This window comes from Heloderma suspectum, chromosome 6 (assembly GCF_057233095.1).
Source record: "Heloderma suspectum isolate Gila_16-S chromosome 6, 16-S_ref, whole genome shotgun sequence".
Lineage (NCBI taxonomy): Eukaryota > Metazoa > Chordata > Lepidosauria > Squamata > Helodermatidae > Heloderma > Heloderma suspectum.
In genome coordinates, this window is record NC_139463.1 from 108824134 (window position 1) to 108846284 (window position 22151).

Consider the following 22151-nt stretch of genomic DNA (forward strand, 5'->3'; position numbering starts at 1 on the left):
TATTGCATTTATTAGGGACGTACGAAAGTCACTTACCGTTTCGCGGATCTGCTTCGCGGTGGGGGGGGGGAGGCGCTCCGTCTCTCCCCCCGGAATCCTCGACTGGGGGAGGAGGCGATCCGGTCCTCCCCCCCAGAATCCTGCCTGGCTGGCTTCGCTCCACTGTGGCTCTGTGGAGCAGCCAGCCAGGGCCGTCCACAGCCGGATTTCCGGCCACGGACGGGCTGCTGAGGATGCAAATGGTGGCTGCTGTAGCGGCCACCATTTGCGTCCAGCCAGGCTGCCGTGATTAGGGATGGCAGAGAATTCCGCCATGGATCTCGGTGAGGCCAAATGTCAGTACATTTGGCCCCCCGAAATCTGTGGCGGAACGGCCTGCCTCCCCCCGCCTCCCCGCGGATCCCTGCCTGGACGAGACTTACCTGGGGCAGATCTTCCAGGCAGTGGCGGCTCTGGCGGCGGCTTTGGCGGCGGTGGCTTTGGCGGCGGCGGCTGCGGCGGCTGGTCTTCCGACAGGCCGCCTCTGCCGCCATTTGCAGTTTTTTTTTTTTTACAGAGATGTGATAGGCTACGTATGTCTTTATGTAGCCTAAAACATCTGGGTAAAAAAAAAAAAAAGGCGTATGCAAATGGGCCATCTTAGTCTAAGCAAATAATTACGTAGACTAAGATGGCGAACATAAGGAATGCCATTTGCGTAAGCGATTTCCCGCCCCCCCAGAGCCCTCCGCGTCCGGAAATCCAGCTGCGGACGGCTCTGGCCTGGCTGGGCCTGGCCGGCTGCTCCGTGGAGCTGCCGCGGAGCACAGCCAGCCGCAGAGGATTCCGGGGGGGAGGAACGGAGCGCTTCTCCCCTGTCCAGGATTCCGGGAGGAGGGACGGAACGCCTCCCCCCCCACCATCAACATAATCCATGGAAGGTAAGTGACTTTCGTACATCCCTAGCTGTGATAGGCTACGTAAGTATTTACATAGCCTATCACGGCAAAGTAAAAAAAAAACAAACGCGTACGCAAATGGCAGTGGCTACGGCGGCCGCCATTTGGGTTCCCTATTTTTTGCCATTTTATCCTACGTAAATATTTACATAGGCTATTACGGAGGGAAAAAAAGGGGAATGCAAATAGCGCCCACTACACTATTTGCGTTTCCCTTTTTTTCACTGTAACAGCCTACGTAAATATTTACGTAGGATAAAATGGCAAAAAATAGGGAACGCAAATGGCGGCTGCCATAGCCGCCATTTGCATATGCATTTTTTTTTTTACCTTGCTGTGATAGGCTACTTAAATATACTTATGTAGCCTATCATGGCCTCCGCAGGGACGCAAAAGGTGTCCCTGCATTAGCTGTGATAGGCTATGCAAGTATTTACGTAGCCTATGACGTCTATGAAGAAGAAGCGAATGGTGGCGGCGGATGCAGCCGCCATTCGCAAGTTGGCGCGGACGGCAGAGGGTAAGTGCTCCATTTTGCATGCCTGCAGTGGGTTGGGGGCTCCGTTCCAGGCCCATTTCGTGGGGTGGGGGGTTGGGGGGGCTTCGTTCCGCCATGGATTTTGGGGGGCCGAATGCACTGGCATTCGGCCTCACCAAGATCAGTGGCGGAATTCTCCACCATTCCTATGCATTTTACATTTTTATACTGCCCAATAGCCAAAGCTCTCAAGATGCAAGGGTTGGCATAGGATCAGTGGGAAGAAATAGGATGGTGGATGTCCAGTCGACATCCCTATCCTGGTCAAGGGCATAGAAAGCACCTCCTACTGGGTCAGACCATTTGTTCACTACTGTCTACTGTGAGTAGCAAGGTTACTCCCAAGAGTTCTGTAAGTTCTGTAAGTTCTGATGTGGGCATTCAAAAGCAAGCCTCATTCAGCACAATGGGAGTTACTTCTGAGGAGATACTAATGGGTTTCTTATGGGAAAAAGAGCAGTAAACACAAAGACAGAAACCAAGGAAAACCGGAGCCTCGAGATCGTGCTGTGCCATGCCAATTGAGGGGGTTCTCTGTTATTTATGTGGGCATTCAGAGGGAAAGCCTCATTCAGCACAATGGAGGAAGTACCCCTTGGCTGGGGTCACTGTGAAAGGCACACCCCTGGGCAGGCCTAGCATACCTGAGCTAAATGTGGGGGTTGGGGCCTACAACAACTATACTAGGGAGAACCTGATGTAAGGAAAAGAATCAGACTTCAAACAGTCTCAGGAAATCCGGTGTTTCCCTGATTCAGCTCTGGGGTGGCTGTTCGATAGCCACAACATCATCTATCCCTAATGACCTCAACACGTAGCTGGCTCGGAGTAAAGCGCTGGTGGAAACACCCCCCTGATGTCCTCTTCATGTTTTTACTACCAGCTGCAAGTGCCACCTCCAGTGCTAGCTTTGCGAAGCCCAATGCCATTGGGGGCATGCTGGCTGGGAGTTGCAGTCCAACCCCTCTTTAGGGCACCAGGTTGGGGAAGACGTAAAAGGAAATGTGCTGTGGCTTGAGACTGGCTAAAAGCAGCATTAACTGGCTTCAGAGGAATTTTCTGCCTTCCCCATGTTAGCTAGATCTCTGTATGCATTACAAACTGAGCTTATTGGCTTTCCCCTTGTACTCTTAACAACCGCTTGATTTGCAGAAGTTCACAAGATGCATTTTTTCTTAGAATGAGGACCTTCTGATAGTTGAAGCTTCACCTGGTAATTGTATTATGATTAATAATTAAATGCATGTGTTGCTTCTCACTGCAAAAAGCAGTCTTCAAGCAACATATAGATAAAAATACAGAAATCCATAAACCATAATAATAACAAAATGGCAACCCTACAGAGCAAATGAAGGATGATGCATAAAATGGACTTTGTCTGGTAACTGAGAAGTTAGGACTGAGCAATGAAGGAGTTTGCAATTTGTGGGTCAAGGGAAAAGAGCTGGAAGCATTTCAGGATTGCACCTTCATTTATCAGAAGCCTCCGAACTCATAGGCTTTTGATCATCCTAATCTCATCTGGGCTGATGCCAGCAGGGCCACAGGAACAGGAGGCCATCTCCCCCCCCATCCTCCATCTTTAGTATTTGTTGCTAGATGGGCTTCTGAACCAGTCTAGCAAGGCCACTCCAGAGGGGGAGGGAAGGCAAGTTGAGGGGCCTCTGGATCTATTGTATCCTGGCCTCCCCAGTCTTCTCCCCTTCCTGGCCACCAGACTGCCCCCTTTCCCCTTCACTTTTTAGACCTTGGAGTGCAGCTGGCATGATTCTTTCTGCGCCAGCTGTGAGGGGGCAGGGGCTGGAGGGGTCGGGCCTCCAACTCCCCCTTCTGAGGTCTAAGCACAGTCCAAGCCCCCCTATGGTCCCTGGGAAGCTGTCCCAGGGACCATAGTATTGCTTTCATAAATAGTAAGGAAGGGGAGGAAGGGGTGAAAAACCGTGTGTGTGTGTGTGTGTGTGTGTGTGTGTGTGTATGCATATATATGCCACACTTTGGCCCTAAAAGGAGTGGCTCATGATAAAATAATTCTGAGAATTATTGTCTCAGTTGCTGTTGCACAAATATGGGAGGGTTGAGGGTTTTGCGGTTGTTGTTGTTTTAGACCTGCAAATTTGTGGGTGCATGGAGGGTAAATTCAATTGCAAGCAAGCACAACATGTGACTTTGCACAACATCGTCACTGATCATGGGGAATGTCTGTTAAGGCATCAGCCTTAGTTTCCCATTTTCTGGAGCTTGAGCCAACATGAGATAGCCTTAACTCTGGTCTTAAATTGACAGGTTTTTTTTTTTTTTAATTCATTGCCTTTACCTGTTGTTGTTTTTTTGAAAAAGAAATGTATAATTACAGCGTTGGCAATCCTCTCCTCTTCCCAATGTATTTGAATCTGGTTTCTTGCAAGTTTACCGACATGATAGATGGGATTATAAATACTTAACGAATGGTAATCATGATTTCATTTCAAGACTCAGGGTTCTAACATCTCAGAGAGAACTTCCAGAGACAGAGGAGGCTGCAGGCCATCACAAGCAGAAAGTGATGAAAATGGTGAAGGAGGAGGTGGAACCAGCCAGCTCACCTCTGCTTCCCTTCCTCATGAGTACAGGTCACACACCATGAGAATGACTTACTAGAGCTAGATTCTCACACTCATCTTACTGATTGTGCAGAAATTCTGACCGGCTGCATGTTCAGTGTAATGTGTGAATATGCCCCTAGCGTGAGACATGATCCTTGCATGTACCTTTCCAACCACCTCACAAGTCAGAGGAAGGACTGACCGGGCCCGTGTGCTGAATTTCTCCTTTGGGGCCGGTGGTGTGAGGCCCTGATCCTTCTGCTCCCCCACCAGTCTATTCCATCCCCACGCTCATCAGAGTCTGTGAGGGTCAAACTGCAGGTTACTTTAGAGACATTTTTCTGTTCTCTTACGCAAAAGTGTGTTCATGGGCAGTTCCGGATCCAGGTTTCTGAGTGCTCTTGGGCAAGATATCTGAAATAGGCCCCCCTCCCTCGGTGAGTCTACTTGTTGTTCATTGTTCAGTCGTTAAGTCGTGTCCAACTCTTCGTGACCCCATGGAACATAGCACACCAGGCCTTCCTGTACTTCCATGGGGTTTTCTTGGCAAGAATACTGGAGTGGGTTGCCATTTCCTTCTCCAGTGGACCACATATTTTCAGAACTCTCCACCATGACCTGTCCATCTTGGGTGGCCCTGCACGGCATAGCTTATGGCTTCACTGAGTTACGCAACCCCTTCGCCACAACAAGGCAGTGATCCATGAAGGGGTGAGTCCACTTACTCACCCCATTGGCACCAGCTGCTATTGCTCCGCTTCTCTTCCTCATCTTTGCTAATGCTTACTTGCTTGCCTGGCAGAGAGCCAGTGAGCAAGGAGGCAATGGGACCAACTGGTCCTCCTTCTCACCTACACTGTTGTCTGAGCCAGAGGGAGAGGCAGGTGAAGAAGGAGTTTGCCATGGTGCAGTACAAACTCCAGGAGGCTGTTGTCAGTGGGCTCCTGCTGGGATGTGGGCACTTGGGAGGTGCTCAACAAGGCCTACCATTGATGCTGTCGCTGCTCATGGTACCACATATAGACCAGGACCCTAAGTGGTGTGAAAAGGGCTTTAACTCTTTCCCCTGAATCTGGAATTTACATTATGAAGTGATGCCTTTTGGGCAATATAAACTGGAGGCATGGTGTGTGTGTGTGTGTGTGTGTGTGTGAGAGAGAGAGAGAGAGAGAGAGGAGGAGGAGGAGGAGGATTAAAGTCTACCTACAGCCCTCCTCATGCTAGGGTCCCAATCCATGTAGTAACATGTAGCCTCACTTTGTGAGCTACATTCCATAACCAAATGAAGACGATTCCCTCTGTAATGTCTATTATAAAGTTTTGTGTTTATATTAGGTACCATTTCTTACTGTTCCTTCAATTAAACCTTCCGTAAGAAATAATAATGATATCATTGGTACTTTTATAAACTGGCAATTTGATGGCTGTAATTCCACTCAATATCCACATCTTGAAGCCAATTTCCCAGACCTTGTGTTCATTCCAGCCAAGACCCTCCAGCCAATCCACTCATTTTAAGAGGAATTCCACACCTTCTTGAATCCTTGGTTACAAAAGCCACAGTGACAGTTTAACTGTCACTTGTCAAACTGCCAGCCTAACCTGCAAACTTTGTATCTCTTCTGCCCTAACCAGGAGTAAAAGTCACAAGTTTATTCCCATTCTTCATCAAGTGCTATATTTGGAAATGTGTGTGTCTGCGTGTGTGTGTGTGCGTGTGCACGCGCATGTGGGAGTGGGTGGATGTGTATGAATTACTATATTATGTGTGAGAATGGTTATTTGTATGTATGAATGTGTGTAGAAACAGGAATGGATGTGTGAGAATGGATGTGTGTGCGCACACATACACGTATATTAGGAACATATAGGAATTTTGGTTCAGTTCACAAATCACACAAAATTAATGATCCCAAATGTGAACAGGAGCACAATTTCTCCACAATGGTGTTAGTGTTCACAAAATGTGTACCTCACAACTTTCTCAAATTCGGAACTTTCTCCAGATGCACAGAGGTTGCGTTCCCTTCATGCCACCCTGGCTTGAAGGTAACTAAGAGAAGAAGGAGGGCACAGATGACATAGATAGTCTGGCACTTTTTTAGACTCGTCTCCTTATCTCTACTTAATATCATGTAGTTATGCTATGGCCCATATTATACAAGCTGGATGCCACTAATTTTCTAATAAGTATCTCACCTCAACAATGGTTCCTGCCTAAGATGCCCTCATTTCCAGAGTGTCAATGGAAGTAAACATAGAAATAATGAGGAGGTGTTCTTGGACCTCTTCAGAGCATTAGAATGGTCAAAATGAACAGGAAACATTAATATTGGCAGGTGCAGTGATGGTGGGTTTTAAAAAGAAGGTCATTCTTATCATTTGGAGAGGCAAAATTGCATCTGGTAAGCAGGTTTGCCTTAATTATTTTTTTTAACAATTTTGGGGCAGGGGTGGGGTAGGGTCCAGGAAGTCTTGAGGAATGACCACAAACACACTGTGGGGCCATATGTGGCCAATGAGCTATAACATTTGGACCCCTGCCCTAGAGGCATCCCATTAGGACAATTATAAGGCAGTCTATGTGGGGCTGACTTTGAATAGTATTCAGAAACTTCAGAATGCTGTAGCCAGAATATTGAGTTGGATCAGTGATAGGGAGCACATGACTCTTGTTACAACAGCTTTCCTGGCAACCAGACCCTTTCTGGCAACAACTGAACATGCTGTTTATGATCTATAAAGCCCTATGTGATTTAAGACCACTGATCTGTGGTCACTGAAGGACCACTTTCTACCATATGGCACTGGCCATGTTTTAATTTCCCTCTCAGTCCTAACCATTCTTTTTCCTCACTAACTGCTCTCTGGTGTTCAGCTCAGGCCTCAGTATAATAATGTAGATTTTGGGGAGGAAGATACAACCCAATAAGCCAGAACCAGAGGCCAAGATAGAGAAGACCTCCACAGCCACCATGTATTTCCCCTTGGTGCTCAGGTAGGTTGGCACAAAAGACAGCCAAACACTGCAGAAGACCAACATGCTGAAAGTGATCAGCTTGGCTTCATTGAAAGTATCAGGCAGCCTCCTAGCAAAGAAAGCCACAGTGAAGCTGATGAGGGCCAAAAGCCCCATGTAGCCCAGGACAATGTAGAACATGAGGGCTGAGCCTTCATTGCATTGAACTGTGATGGTGTCAACCTGGGAGTGCATGTCAAACTCTGGGAAGGGGGGAGAAGTTGCCAGCCACACAGCACAGATGCCAGCTTGAATGAGTGAAGAGAGAATGATGACTGATACTGCAAGTCTCTTCCCAATCCATTTCCTCATCCTGCTTCCAGGCTTTGTGGCCATGAAGGCCAAAACCACAGTGATGGTCTTTGCTAACACACAAGCAGCAGCGATGGAGAAGATGATGCCAAACAGTGCTTGTCTCAGAAGGCAGGTCACCTTCCTAGGCCACCCAATGAACAAGAAGGAGCAGAGAAAGCAGAGCAGCAGAGAGGAGAGAAGGCTACACGTGATGCTCCAATTGTTGGCTTTGACGATGGGAGTATTATGGTGCTGAATGAAGGTCAACATCACAACCACTGTGATCATAGAATGGAAAAGAGTTAAGGATGCCAGTGCAATTCCCAAGGGCTCCTCATAGGATAGGTAGCTTATTTCCTTGGGAATACATTGGTCCTGGTTCTTGTTTGGATACTGATCTTCTGGGCACATCTCACATTGCTCTGCATCTGAAGGTAAAAAGCAAAGTTTGAGTATTTCCAGAATACACAAATACTTTAGTTTTCATCTAATTTCCCAATGAACAAAATGCAGTTTCCTGTTTTTAACTTCAATGATGGTTGATCTCTTAGGCTGACCTTTTTGTAAAGAAATGCTGTCATATATTTGGGCGTAGTCAAAACTAACTGGAATTACCTTCAACCTGACTTCAAATCTTCTAGAGTATTTTCCAAATAACTCTGGATTCCTTCACTTACCCAATGTTATTGAAATCCTCCCTTTTGGGCACTCAACGCAATCATAGCAACACATTGGCTTCCCCTGCTGGATGAACATGCTCTGTCCAGGGTGGCAGCTCTCAACACAGGTGGAACTGGGCAGCCTCTAATAATAACAAAAAGTAAGGATATGTTATTTAGACATTGTTGTAACAATGCTTCCGAGATGTTTTCTGCTAAGAACAGATCTCACTGCCCAAGAAGGAAACCCAAATCATTAAAAAAAACATTCTTTGTTAAAGACATAAGGGGCCTAGTGCCTCTAACTACAGACACCCAAACAGCCATGTCATCATCAACAACAAGAGGGCCTTTGTCCTCTGTTCCAAATATTCACACATGGCTCACAATTGTAATGTTGACATATAATCTGTACTATCAATATAAGGTAGCTCCCTCCCCCCGTTAATTCTCAGCTTTTCAACAGGAATAAAGGAAAGAATTGGGATCAGCATTAAGGGTCTGCATCTTGGATACCAAGGTCTTAGAACATCAGTTTGACCCAAGACTGTCCAGAGATTGTATGTGCATTCCTATGTTAAGGACCGTCCGTAAACTGAGCATGTTAAAAGTTGATTGGATTCAGGGGTGGGGTAGTTTAACCTTTTTAAAATTGAAACAGTTTGACCAATCATTCTGACCTTTTGAAAGGTTAGACAAAAGTGTTGAGTTTACATACCCTGAGAAAGTCAGGAAGATCTGTGAATGCTCAAGGGAGAAAAAAGGAGTTTATGGCACAATCCTATTAGGATACCCGTCAGCCTCCGAACTCAGAGGCTGAAGGGAATCCTATGCAAAGCAGGAGAAGCATGGAGGCAATCTTCACCTCTGCACTCCTCGCACTCTGTATTTCAGCTAGACGGGTGTTTTTTGCCCATCTAGCTGAGGAATTGGGGGCGGGGAGAAGGAGGCAGGGGAGTGGTGGAGGATACATCATAAGCCAGCCTCCACAGTCCCCTGCCCTCCCCGCCCATGGGAATGCTCCCATTCCCTCCTCTCCGAGGTCGCTGTTGCAAGTTTGGCGAGGCAGCTGGTGCAGTTGTCTCTGTGCCAGCTGTGAGGGGGAGGGGAGCTCATACTCCTGGGCCCGAGGTCAGAGCACTGTTTCTGACCTTGGATTCTGGAATCTGAACTATCCTATGCCCCCCCCCCCCCCGATTCTGTCTCGGGGCCATAGGATTGCAGTCTTAAAGACAAAAAGTGAAAGCAAGTGGCCATCTGTTGAAAGTGACTTTGAAAGTATGTTGACAATGTAGGAATGTTGGAGGGAATGTTCTTTCCCCCTTTTCTTGTATGCACTTGCCTGCTGCCTGATGTGAATTTCAGATTCTGTATAGCTCACATTTACTGGTAAACTGATTTTTTTCATTAGTCTATATTTATCTGATAATTTGGGCAAGGCTTATTATCTCAGGGATCTCTAAGCTTCTGTAGTTTGTTTTACAGGTTCCATGTAGGAATCTAAACATCATGATAATATTGGTTTAGTAAGGGCTGTAATTATCGTTCATATTTCTTCCAACTGTTAGATGACCAGATTGGTCAAAAAATGTGCTTGGGACATTGGTATTGCGTGTTTGTACAGCATTTTATTTGGAAATCAGTATTGTGTCTATGTACATGTGATATACTAATGGGCGTGTTTGGACTGCTAATCAATTATTTTAATTATTTTAATATTTCTTTGTGAAATATCAGTATTTATATTAAAATTGTTATTTTTATTAAAGGAGTCATCTATGCTGTTAAATGTCCATGCAGTCTGATATATGTTGGCCTGACCCCCGAACTATCAGGATTAGGATATATGAACACAAGAGCTGCATCCATTCTGGAAGGCTCCAGGCTCCCATGGTGAAACACTTAGGGATGTCAGAGAATTTCGCCACGAATCTCAAGGAGGCTGAATGCCAGCGCATTCTTGCCCCCCGAAATCGGTGGTGGAACAGTCTGCCCCCCACCCCCCCCGGGACGGGACTTACCTTCCTGGCGGCGGCGGTGGCTGCGGTTTGGCGGCGGCAGTTTGGCGGCGGCGGCAGCTGTGGCGGCTGGTCTTCCGACTGGCTGCCACCGCCATTTCCAGTAAAACAAAACAAAACAAAAAAATGTGATAGGCTACGTAAAGATTTACGTAGCCTATCACGGCTAGATTTTTAAAAAACACTGTGATAGGCTACGTAAATGTTTACATAGCCTATCACGGCTGATTTAAAAGAAAAAAAAAAACGGCGAAAATAAGGGGAACGCAAATAGCGTAGCATCTACGCTATTTGCATTCCCCTTATTTTCGCCGTCTTAGTCTACATAAACATTTACGTAGACTAAGACGTGCCAAAATAAGGAACACAAATGGCGGCGCCCATGGGCGCCGCCATTTGCATACGCGCATTTTTTCCCTTTTAAATCAGCTGTGATAGGCTACGTAAACATTTACGTAGCCTATCACGACTGACTGCAGGGACGGAAACGGCGACGGCTATGGCTGCCGCCATTTGTGGAGCTGGCTAGCCAGGATTCGGGGGGGGAGGGATGGAGCGCCTCCCCCCCGGCTAGAATTTCGGGGGGAGGGACGGAGCGCCTCCCCCCCCGGCCAGAATTTCAGGGGGAGGGACGGAGCGCCTCCCCCCCGCCAGAATTTCGGGGGGAGGGACGGAGCGCCTCCCCCCCACCGCGAATGTCACCCTTCGAAAAGGAAGTGACTTTCGTACATCCCTAGAAACACTTCAGTGACATGGGGCATGATGGAAATGATTTAAAGTTCTCAACACTTGAAAGGATACAAGGACATGAGACTAGGCTACATCACCAACTGAGAAGAAGAGAAATCTTCTGGATTTCTACTTTAAAGACAATGCTGCCCTATGGACTAAATGAAGAGTGTAATTGGATGCCAGTCTTATAAACTCCCCTTTTTTATAGTCACATTTTTTGAAGATTTCAAAGGGTTTTCACCTTAGGCAAACATGTCTTTCTATTCTTCTTGTATTGGAGTTGGTGTGAAGCTGTTGGTGGAAAACCATTTTCTTCAACATTTCATTTCATTTTTTAAATAAGCAGTTTACATGTAATGATAGTCAACAGGACTAATATAATATAAGCCTGGCATATTCAGCAGCTCTGTCCCTTTCCTCATGCACCTGTTTCTAGAAGATTCACCCCCCACCAACCTGCCAAGCAGTCCACCAAACAGTACTTGATTGGCTCTTGAAGGATTGAAGGTCTGTGTTCTACTGACAGGAGTACAGTGAAGTAGCTAGAACAATAGCCTTGCGTAATGAAACTCAGTCCAGACAAGACGGAGGTACTGTTAGTGGGTGGTTCGTCTGCCCGGCTAGGTGATATTCAACCTCTTCTGGAGGGGGTTGCACTCCCCCTAAAGGATCAGGTTCGTAGTTTGGGGGTGCTCTTGGATCCAGAACTGTCACTTGAGGCACAGGTGAACTCAGTGGCACGGAGCACTTCTTATCAGCTTAGGCTGGTATACCAACTACGCCCTTATCTGGACAGAGATAGCCTAGCTACAGTTACCCATGCTCTGATAGCTTCTCGTCTGGATTACTGCAATACCATATACATGGGGCTGCCTTTGAAAACAGTCCAGAAACTTCAGCTGGTCCAAAATAGGGCAGCAAGATTGTTAACAGGGACTGGCCTGCGAGCTCATATTATGCCAGTACTTTTTCAGCTGCACTGGCTGCCGGTCCATTTCCGGGCCCGATTCAAAGTGCGGGTATTAACATTTAAAAACCTTAACGGCTTGGGGCCAGGCCTTCCTTATCTGAAGGATTGCCTCCTCCTGTATGTGCCTGCCCGGACCTTAAGATCATCGTCAGCAGCCCTTCTCCGTGAGCCCCTGCCAAAGGAAGTGAGGTGGGTGGTTACTAGGAGGAGGGCTTTTTCTGCTATGGCACCCCGGCTCTGGAATGAGCTCCCTGGTGAGGTTCGCCTGGCACCTACATTGTATTCCTTTCGGTGCCAGGTGAAGACCTTTTTATTTTCCCAGGCATTTTAGCTTTCTAAACTTTTAGCTTTGCTGTTTTAAACATTTGTATTTTAAACTCCTGCACTGCTGCTAGGTTTTATTGTGGTTGTATTGTTATATTGTGGGTTTAATGTTCTGTATATTTTAAATTGTTTTATTGTGTGTTGTTTGGTTTTAATTTTTGTGAACCGCCCAGAGAGCTTTGGCTATTGGGTGGTATAGAAATGAAATGAATGAATGAGTAAATAAATAAATAAATAAATAAATGGAGAGTGATAAAAGGGGGAAGGACACAATTTCAGTCACCTCCTGGAAATGGAGGCAGAAATTCAACTGGGAAAGGTGGAATCCCCATCTCTTTATGAGGTGTTTGGGATAAGCCAAGTGAACATCTCCCTGCATTGATAGTTGCTGGGAAGACACTTCAAATTCTACTGAAGGGAGTAAGATACAGTGGTTAGAGCAACAATGTGGTTGCTCTAATCACTGTTCCTTGAGTTATGGGTCACATAAAAGGGGTGACCATTTTTGTTCTCTCCAGGAAATGCAGGCAGAAGTTCTCCTGGGAATGAGGATATAAACATCTCTCTATAAGATTTTTTGGCTATGCCAGGAGAACATCTACGTGCCTTGATAGTAACTGAGAGGACTCCTTGAGTTCTGTTGGAGGGTGTAAGATATGGGGATTAGAGTCATGCATATTTACTTAAAAGAAAAACCCATTGAATACTGTGGGGTTTACTCACAAGCAAATTTATTTATGCCACTGTCATTTTGAATGAATATGCAGAAGCATCCAGTCAGTGGAAAAGCTGATCCGTAACAAGGAACTCGGTGTGTCTGATTTCCTTGATCAAAACTTATTAATTTTATCTCACTTTAGGCAAAAGTGAACTCTGGATAACATTTACAATGTATAAACACTTGCGGCCATTGTTGAGTGTTCCAAATTTGTTGGCATATTGAATGCAGCACTTTAACAGCATCATCTTTTAGGATTTTAAATAACTCAGATGGAATATTGTCATCTCAGCTAGCTTTGTTGTTAGTAATGCTTCCTAAGGCCCACTTGACTTCACTCTCTAGGATGTCTGGCTCAAATTCAGTGACCGCACTATCATGGCTCTCAGGGACATTAAGATCTTTCCTATATAGTTCTTCTGTGAATTCTTGCCACCTCTTCTGAATCTCATCTGCTTCTGTTAGGTCCCTGCCTTCTTTGTCCTTTATCATGCCCGTCTTTGCACAAAACGTTCCCTTGAGATCTCCGATTTTCTTGAAGAGATCTCTAGTCTTTCCCATTCTGTTGTTTTCCTCGATTTCTTTGCATTGTTCATTTAAGAAGGCCTTCTTGTCCCTCCTTGCTATTCTCTGGAACTCTGCTGCATTCAGTTGGGTATATCTTCCCCTTGTCATACCTGAATGGTTTAGTGGTTTTCCCTACGTTCTTCAATTTAAGCTGAAATTTTGCAACAAGAAGCTCATGATCTGAGCCACAGTCAGCTCCAGGTCTTGTTTTTACTGACTGTATAGAGCTTCTCCATCTTTGGCTGCAAAGGACATAATCAATCTGGTTTCGATATTGACCATCTGGTGATGTCCATGTGTAGAGTCGTCTCTTGTGCTGTTGGAAAAGAGTGTTTGCTATGATCAGCGTGTTCTCTTGGCAAAACTCTATTAGCCTTTGTCCTGCTTCATTTTGTACACCAAGGCCATGCTTGCCTGTTATCCCGGTGATTTCTTGACTTCCTACTTTAGCATTCCAATCCCCTATGATGAAGAAGACATCTTTTTTTGGTGTTAGTTCTAGAAGGTGTTGTAGGTCTTCATAGAACCGATCAACCTCAGCTTCTTCGGCCTCAGTGGTTGGGGCATAGACTTGAATTACTGTGATGTTGAATGGTTTGCCTTGGATTCGTACTGAGATCATTCTATCATTTTTAAGATTGTACCCCAGTACTGCTTTTCCCACCCTTTTGTTGACTATGAGTGCTACTCCATTTCTTCTCAGGGATTCTTGCCCACAATAGTAGATATGATGGTCACCTGAATTAAATTCGCCCATGCCTGTCCATTTTAGTTCGCTGATTCCCAAGATGTCGATGTTCAATCTTGCCATCTCATGTTTGACCACCTCCAACTTACCTTGATTCACTGATCTGACATTCCAGGTTCCTAAACAATATTGTTCTTTACAGCATCGGATTTTCTTTTCACCACCAGACACATCTACAGCTGAGTGTCCTTTCGGCTTTGGCCCAGCTGCTTCACTCTTTCTGGCGCTACTTGGAAATTCCCTCTGCTCTTCCCCAGTAGTATATTGGACACCTTCCGACCTGAGGGGCTCATCTTCCGGTGTCATCTCTTTTAGCCTTGTGATGCGTTCCATGGGGTTTTCTTGGCAAGAATACTGGAGTGGGTTGCCATTTCCTTCTCCAGTGGACCACATTTTGTCAGAACTCTCTGCCATGACCTGTCCGTCTTGGGTGGCCCTGCACAGCATAGCTTATGGCTTCACTGAGTTACGCAAGCCCCTTCACCACAACAAGGCAGTAATCTATGAAGGGGCAGCATTTGTAGCTGTACTTATTTCCCAGCAATTTTGGAAAGCAGTGTTTTAATATCTGAAGCACAGGTGCAGACTATTCCCACTTCGGGGTAAAATGGAATGATAAATCAGAAAGGAAACATTTCTATTATCTTATTAATTGTGTATTAAGTGTGTATTGTACTGCTGAACATTCCAGTACTAAATGAATGTTTAAGTCCGATTGATTATAATGGATTTTCCTTTTATTATAATGGATTTTCCTTTTATTTACAGTGCAGTCATATACTTGTCTACCAAGAAGTACATCCCACTGAGTAGAATGAGTCATACTTCCCAAGGAAGTATAGGATTTCAGCCCTGGTATATTATTGTCAGAGAGAGCACAAGTTCTGGGGGCCATGTATTAATTTGAAAATGGGTTTGGTCTCATATCCCTTGATTTGATTTTATGTTAGATGTCGACGTGGTGTAAGGTCCAGACTGAGAGTGGTTTGGTGGCCAACTGAATAATATCTGGTATTCAGTTTCTCCATTAAATAAATCCATGACATTCAATAAACAAAACCCCTACTGTGTACAAAAAAAAGGGGGGGGGCAAAGTTAAGGCTATACAGTTTTCAACAAAGCACCAACAAGCCGTATTAAGAACACCTTAACACCAAATCTTCCTTAAGGAGGCAGAAAGTTCAACAAATTATCTTAGAACTGCCTTGCTTAGGCATCCAAGAGTCATTAGTTTCACCTAGCTGACCTTGGAGCTGCAGTTCTGGAGGGCTCTGGGTTGGGGGAGTCTGCTCGAAAAAAAGGAAGATCTGGGCAGCCTTAGATTGTTCATTATCTGCTTTCCACAACCTCACAGCCACCACTGCATGTGTATTCCCTATCCTGTCCACATGGTTTATCTGCTTGGGAGAATTTCACTTGCGCTTTCATCTTTTATGTATGTATGTATGTATGTATATGTAAACCATTTTTTGTTTTGTTTATTGAATTACTTTACAGTTGCCATTCATTTCAATGAATTGTGTATGGAAGAATTTTCCAGAGGATTGTACTCAGTGGACCAAATCTAATTGTCTTCAACTCTTCCATCTTTAATGGCATCCCACATTCACCATCTTTGCTAACAATGTCATACAGAGCAACAGTAGTGATGTGGTTTGAACTTTCATATTGGATGGTCATTTCAGTTTATAGGATTTATATTGTTGATTGTTTCTATAGGGAATCCACTTGTATTTTTGTGTTGTTGTTCTTGTTTATTTATTTGGCATCTGATAAACCCAATAAATAAATAAATAAATATGGGGTATGTACAGCATATTCTGAACAAGAATCAACCATCCTGGATACCAGTATCCAGAATGTGCTTTAAAAAATGCTGATGAAAGTCATAGTAATAAAAATAATAATCATTCCCACCTCATTAAACTTGTGATTCCACACAATAACACTTCCATTAATGGTAAACACATTGTCTGGAGTAGTCTTGGGGTCCACCCTTCCAACTTGGACTCTCTGGAAGGATTCATTGGGAAAGGTGATATAGTTGTTGAGATCGTATCCACCCAACAGGTCGCTATGATCATCGAAACATATTTCTTCTCCAGCACTATTATTAAAGCAGATGTTTCTCAGAAAAGCATGAATCTGGATTGGAGGAGAAAAAAAGTATACTGTGTATTTTTAACTAATCTATTAGAAGTATTTATAAACCAATGTTCATCCTTAGATGTATCAGGGCAGTCAGATAATCAGAAATGGATAATGTTGTTTCCTTTGAACTTGCCAAGCTATGACAATTTGGGTACTTCCAGATAAATCTTTTATAATCCAAGGGCCCTGCCTCATTTACAAAATTTTATAGGAGGTCCAGATGATGTGGCCTTCTGCATGTATGTCTTTCTACCCTTTTTTCTTTACATCATTTTCCTTATCATCCTTTCCTCTGTTAAGGAGGGAAAGACGACATTGCTGTACGGTGTCTTTGATTGGTAGCACTAGGAGTCCTCCATCCAGAAGCACTCCTAGACTTAAAATATTTATTTTCCCAAGTATGAATGCCATGAAAGATGAATTTGCAAGTGCCTGTCCTAGCCAAATGGTCAAAATGCTTCACCAAAGCTGGGATGGAAGATGAGAAGTGAAATAAATATTCTGGTGGTGGAGTGTTTGACGATGAACCCATGATACTTTGATATACTGTGTTAGACCACTGGCATGCCTTACAGTATTCTTGATATGCCTGTAGATGCAAATACCTGCCATGGCTGAATTTTCCAGAGGTTCCAGCTATCCGCAACTCCCCTTGGTTTCTGTTTGGCTCTTGCTAAATTCATGGCATGGACAGCATGTGCAACAGCATAGACGGCATTGTAGATATTATAGCTCTGACCAGACATCCCCATTTCAAAGGTATGTCCAGGAAGGCTTCCAAGCTTCTCCTTCCCAGTGCAGATTTCTTTGCTTGATGTATAAAGGTTGTATTGTGGGAGTGAACAGAGGAATGCTGAGACCCAGAACCTTCGGAGGAAATAAATATTTGACTGATACGGATTTATGCTCTTGAGGAAGTCCAGGAATCCTGGCACCACGTTTGTATGGAGAGCGAATGACAAAGTGCCATTGAAGGATTTTGCGGGGAATTTGTACCCAGCTAATACAGTAGTGTAATCCCATTCAGCTGTTGTAATCCACACCCATTCTATAGGATACATATTGACAATTGCATTGATGCACAGAAACATGTGTAAACCCACCAGAGATTTATTGTCTCCATAGACAAGGATCACATTGATTTCATTTAATGAGAAAGTTGAATGAACTGCTCTCAGTTTTTCATCAAGTATTTTATATGGTAAAAATGGTGTCAGTATGGGGATCACCAGTGTCCAAGCAATGCAAGTTTTACTCTGCAAAAGCCTTGGGCTCAGGGTTCGAAGAAAGGTTTCTGCACTGTCATCATCTGAAACAATGAGGCCAATCCAATTCCACCCAAAATGCTTGAGTAGCTGAACAATCCCATCATACTGAGGACTTTCGTTTGGGACCATCCGGTAGAAAGAAGGGAATCGAATTTTGTCTCTCAACCCAGGATCAAAGGAGCCGTAGCTGAGCTAATGGGAAGCATATTATATTTTTTTAATCTGATAAAACCATCCCTTTCTTCTCAAACATAAACTGAGTCTATTGAACTGCCTGGCAATGTTAAAATTTTGGTTTCTTGGAATAGGACATTTTGCAAATGTGGTTTCTAACAGTTCAGACTTACATTTCCCAGTAAACTTAATTAGACTATCAATATCCAGGTTATAATCTGGTACTAAGTAGGATGTGGAAGGAACTGGTTCTCTCATGGTTTACATTTCTGTAGGGATGTACGAATCCCTTACCTTGTTCTGGGTGGGGGCATCCGCAGTGGAGGGAGGCGATCTATCCCTCCCCCCGGAATCCTCCCCGGCCATCTCCACTCTGTGGTGAGTCCATGGAGCTGCTGGCTGGGACTGACCACTGCCTGACTTCTGGCCACAGCTGGTCTTTGGACGCAAATGGCATCCACTGCCTTTTGCCATGATAGGCTGCGTAAATCTTTACATAGCCTATCATGGCAAAAGGCAGGGACGTAAATGGCATTCGCTATGCTGGACACCATTTGTTTCCGAAGAGAAGCAGTGGCGGACAGCGGAGGGCAGCTAGGTGGGCTGGACCTGCTGACGACCAGGTAGGGTCTGTCCTGGGGGGATTCTGTGGGGTGGCGGGGGAGGGGGTAGCCTGTTCCACCATGGACTCCAGGGGGCCAGATTCTAAAGAATCCATCCTGATTGGAGTCCATGGTAGATTTCTCTGCCATCCCTACATTTCTTACAGGCAACATTCACAGCTACAATCTCATAACAATGTACACTGAGTATAAGTCCCATCAACCTCAATGGGGATTACTTCTAGGAATACCATTTTAGAATAGATGTTTTTGTTTCAAGGAATCTTCATCAATCCTGATATGCCATGCAACGAATTAAGAGTTCAGAGGGCTGGGCAGGGAATTTTGCCAGTAACAATTTTTATGTGGTGGGAGTCAAGTAGATGCAAACAATCTCATTGCGGTTGCCTCTATCTAATTCTGATCACATACCTGTGGTAGCTTGTATATAGTAAAGACATTTGCCATCTGAATGGAGCTTTGGGAGGTTAGTCCACCAACAACAGCCATTAATTGATCTTTCTGGACACAGTTGTAATTGGGAGGGTCCCCTTCTCCAGTGAAGAGAATATTCAGAGTGTTCAAATAGGTTTGCCAAGAATTAAAAGCATTCTGGTAAATCTTTGATCTGAATGTGGTGTTGGTTAACAATTCAGCATTCTTATTGATCTCGTCAATGGCAAAAACAAAGGCAAGGATATGCTGGTAGTTTTTTCGGATTGTGCTGCAATGAAATTGTCACATCAGCTTAAATGTTGACATCAGAGATCTAACTGCATTACAGTTTGCATTCAGTAAATTGCATTTTGCATTCTCATCTAAGTTAATTGGATGTGCCACAAATACTTTCTCAAACTAATGACATGAAGATGGTCATCAAGTTAACATGAGTGAAATTATATGATCAGTACAGCCAAAGACGTCCAATGCTCTGCAGTGGCTAATGTGGATCGGGATGTTGAAAACCTCCAATGAAATCCATGTTCACCTGCGATGTTCACTCAGGCTGCAATTCTGTTCCCATTTAGCCAGGTGTAAACGCCACTGAACACAGCAGGACTTACTTCTGAGTAGACATGAATAGGATGCCCTGTATACTTGTGAAAGGCCTTACTAACTTTACTAAGTTGTTGTGAAGATATGATGTCCCTCTGAGCTTTACAGAGCAAGCACAGAACACAAAGAAATGATGACAGGCCTAGAACCAATGGTAGTGGGTAAATTTCAGTGCAGGTCTCGCTGCTCCCCTCCATCCATGGAAGGATCCATCTCTCCCACCCCATCTTCTCTCCAGCCTCCCTCTGGTGCACATTATCTCCTCCCCTATCTGTGTCCCTCCCAACCATCTGTCTTCTTTTTACTACCTCTCTGCTTATATCGCTTTCTCCTTTCCCACTATGGAGGAAAGCTATCTTGTTGAAAACATCCAAATTGCTCCTGGAGTATCATCAAGGAACAGTTATGAATTATTCCTAGCAGGATGAAATTTTTGCCTCCAAACCAACTCCAAAAATGCTTTCTGTAACTGAAACCAGGAGATATTTTGATAAGAATGAGGTCTAATCTGATGGCTGTATTTTCTGCTAGCTGGCGTGAGTGGACATGGTTCTGAATAAGCACCACCAAAGTTTACAGAGGAACCAAAGGAAGAGACAGGCTACTGCATATACTGCATGGCAGTCCACAAAGGGGGTGGAGTCCGACGGACTTCTCCCCATCCAGGCTCCTGGACCCTGCTTGCTGAACCCTGGGGCACTGATGGACCCAGCTGCCAAGTGCCCCAGAGCTTGGTGAGTGGCCTGGGGCTCAGTGAGCAGCTGGGTGTGCCACGACACCCCAGTGCTGTCGCCCTGGCCTCCTCAAGAGGAGCCAGAGTGAGTGCACTGGGCGCTGGCCATGCTGGGACCTGTCCAGTGTCTGCTGACTGCCAAGGAAGCCCTTGACAGCTGGCACAGGGAGGAAGGCCTCCCAAGAAGGCCAGAGCGAGAGCACTGGGGGCTGGCCATACCGAGGACTTGGCAGTCAAGCCGTTGTGTACAGAAAGCACAAGGGCTTGACTGCTGGAGTCCTTGCCACAGAGGGGAGAGGCAGCTCACATGGCTTGGAGGGCAGGTGGGGCGAGCATGGAGAGTCTCTCCAAGTGGGTCTGGGCCATGCAAGCTGGGGGGGGGCAGCTCGTCCAGCTCCCCTGCACCCTGGGCAGATATGGGTCCATCCATCCCGCTAATAAATCCAATAAATAAATAAATAAATAAATGACTGAAAAGTAAGTAATGAATAATAATATTTTATTTTGTCAAGCTGAGAATGATCATAGGGCATAGAGCAGAACACCTTTTAAAAACTGATCACTTTTTATAAGGGTAAAGAACTACTTACACAGCTTTTTTTGCAGAGGGATATGGGTGTTCCATAAACTGCAGTAGGGAGAAGTTGGCAATTGTAATAGATACGAATTCACCAATGATGATCTCATCTGAAGGATGGTATGAATGAGTTTGCGCTTTACTCTCCCAACTGCCTATGGAGGAGATCAAACCATTCCTGGAAGAAGAATGCAGCAAGAGCAGAAGCAAAATCAGATGGGATGTTGACAGCTCTGGCATCAAGTTCCAAAGAGGGTCCTTCATGTTCACCAGTGGCCACCATCAGCTGTATTGGCTGCGGCGGAGGCTTGGACTGACAGAGCTGTGCCTGTCTCAAAATAACCTCCCAGATTAGGATGGACCAAGCCTTGTTTGGACACGAGATTCTATAGATTCAGTGTGGAATATCACACTTCAGTTGTCCTGTTTTGTTTTGTTGTGTTATGTAATTTGCACAGGGCCTGTGAAACCCCATGCGGTTTCAGAAAATAAGTACTGTTGATTACAGTAATTTTAATAATTCCAGCGCAGGTCATGCGCTTTGACAAAGTCCTCTAGTCTCGGACTGAGCCAAAAAAATGTGCTTCTGTGGTCCCACAATAGAGCATGGCCTACTCCATCTTGGAACTGTATAGTTGTCTAGAGAACTCTTGGAAAATTGGCCTGTCTGGATAGATAAGGTTTGGCATAGGTTCACTGGGAAAAAACAGGATGACTGATCTTCAGTTGACATCCCTATCCTGCTCAAGGGTGTTTGGAAGATGCCTTCTACCACGTCAGACCATCAATCCAGTACTGTCTACTCCGACTAGCAGGGTGCTCCCAAGATAGGCAGTGGTCTCTCTTTGCCATGCAATTTGAGCTCCGTTTAACTGGATCCTTCCTAGGGATGTGCGGTAGTCACTTACCTTTTCAAAGGGGGTGATTCACGGTGGTGGGGAGGTGCTCTGCCCATCCCCTCAAAATCCTAACAGAGCTGGCTCTGCTCCACGGCAACTCCGTGGAGCTGCCGGCCAGGTGCATTCGCAGGTGTGTGGAGCCTGTGGACACAAATGGTGGCGGTGACGGCAGCCGCCATTTGCGTTCCTGTTTTTTTGCCGTGATAGGCTACATAAATGTTATGTGCCTAGGATCGCTTTGGCCAATTCTGAAGCCCAGACAGCCTGTCTGAGCAAATGTAACAGCTTGCTAGAGAAGGGAGGGGGAGAGGAGAAGTTGAGAGGAGGGAACTAGGGATGGGCAGATTACTTACCCCCTTCCGGGTGGGGGCATCCGCTGGGGGGGGAGGCAATCTGTCCCTCTCCCTGGAATCTTCCCCAGCTGGCTCCGCTCCACGGTGAGTCCGCGGAGCTGCCGGCTGCGCCCGCCCGCAGCCGGACTTCTGTCTGCAAACAGTGTGCGGTGTAGCGGGTGCCATTTGCGTCCCTGCGTTAGCCATGATAGGCTACGTAACTATTTACGTAGCCTATCACGGCAAAGAGTA

At 45.4% G+C, this 22151-nt stretch overlaps 1 protein-coding gene across 1 annotated transcript; it reads right to left on the reverse strand.

Annotated features, from left to right (window-relative positions):
- Positions 1-6894: 6894 nt before the first annotated feature.
- Positions 6895-20779, reverse strand: LOC146342400 (vomeronasal type-2 receptor 26-like). The gene is made up of 7 exons (XM_084808529.1): positions 20704-20779; positions 19976-19994; positions 18735-19026; positions 16864-17718; positions 16025-16252; positions 8049-8175; positions 6895-7799 (listed from the first exon to the last, which is right to left on the reverse strand). Exons 1-7 carry the CDS (start codon positions 20714-20716, stop codon positions 6895-6897), a joined length of 2439 nt encoding a protein of 812 aa, XP_084664655.1. The 5' UTR covers positions 20717-20779.
- Positions 20780-22151: the final 1372 nt, after the last annotated feature.

Coding starts and splice junctions, on each gene's coding strand:
- LOC146342400 (XM_084808529.1), bottom strand. Junction 16,253..16,863: donor GGAAAATTCAGCCATGGCAG/GTATTTGCATCT, acceptor CCTCCAATCCAG/ATTCATGCTTTTCTGAGAAA. Junction 8,176..16,024: donor GGAATCACAAGTTTAATGAG/GTGGGAATGATT, acceptor TGTTATTATTAG/AGGCTGCCCAGTTCCACCTG.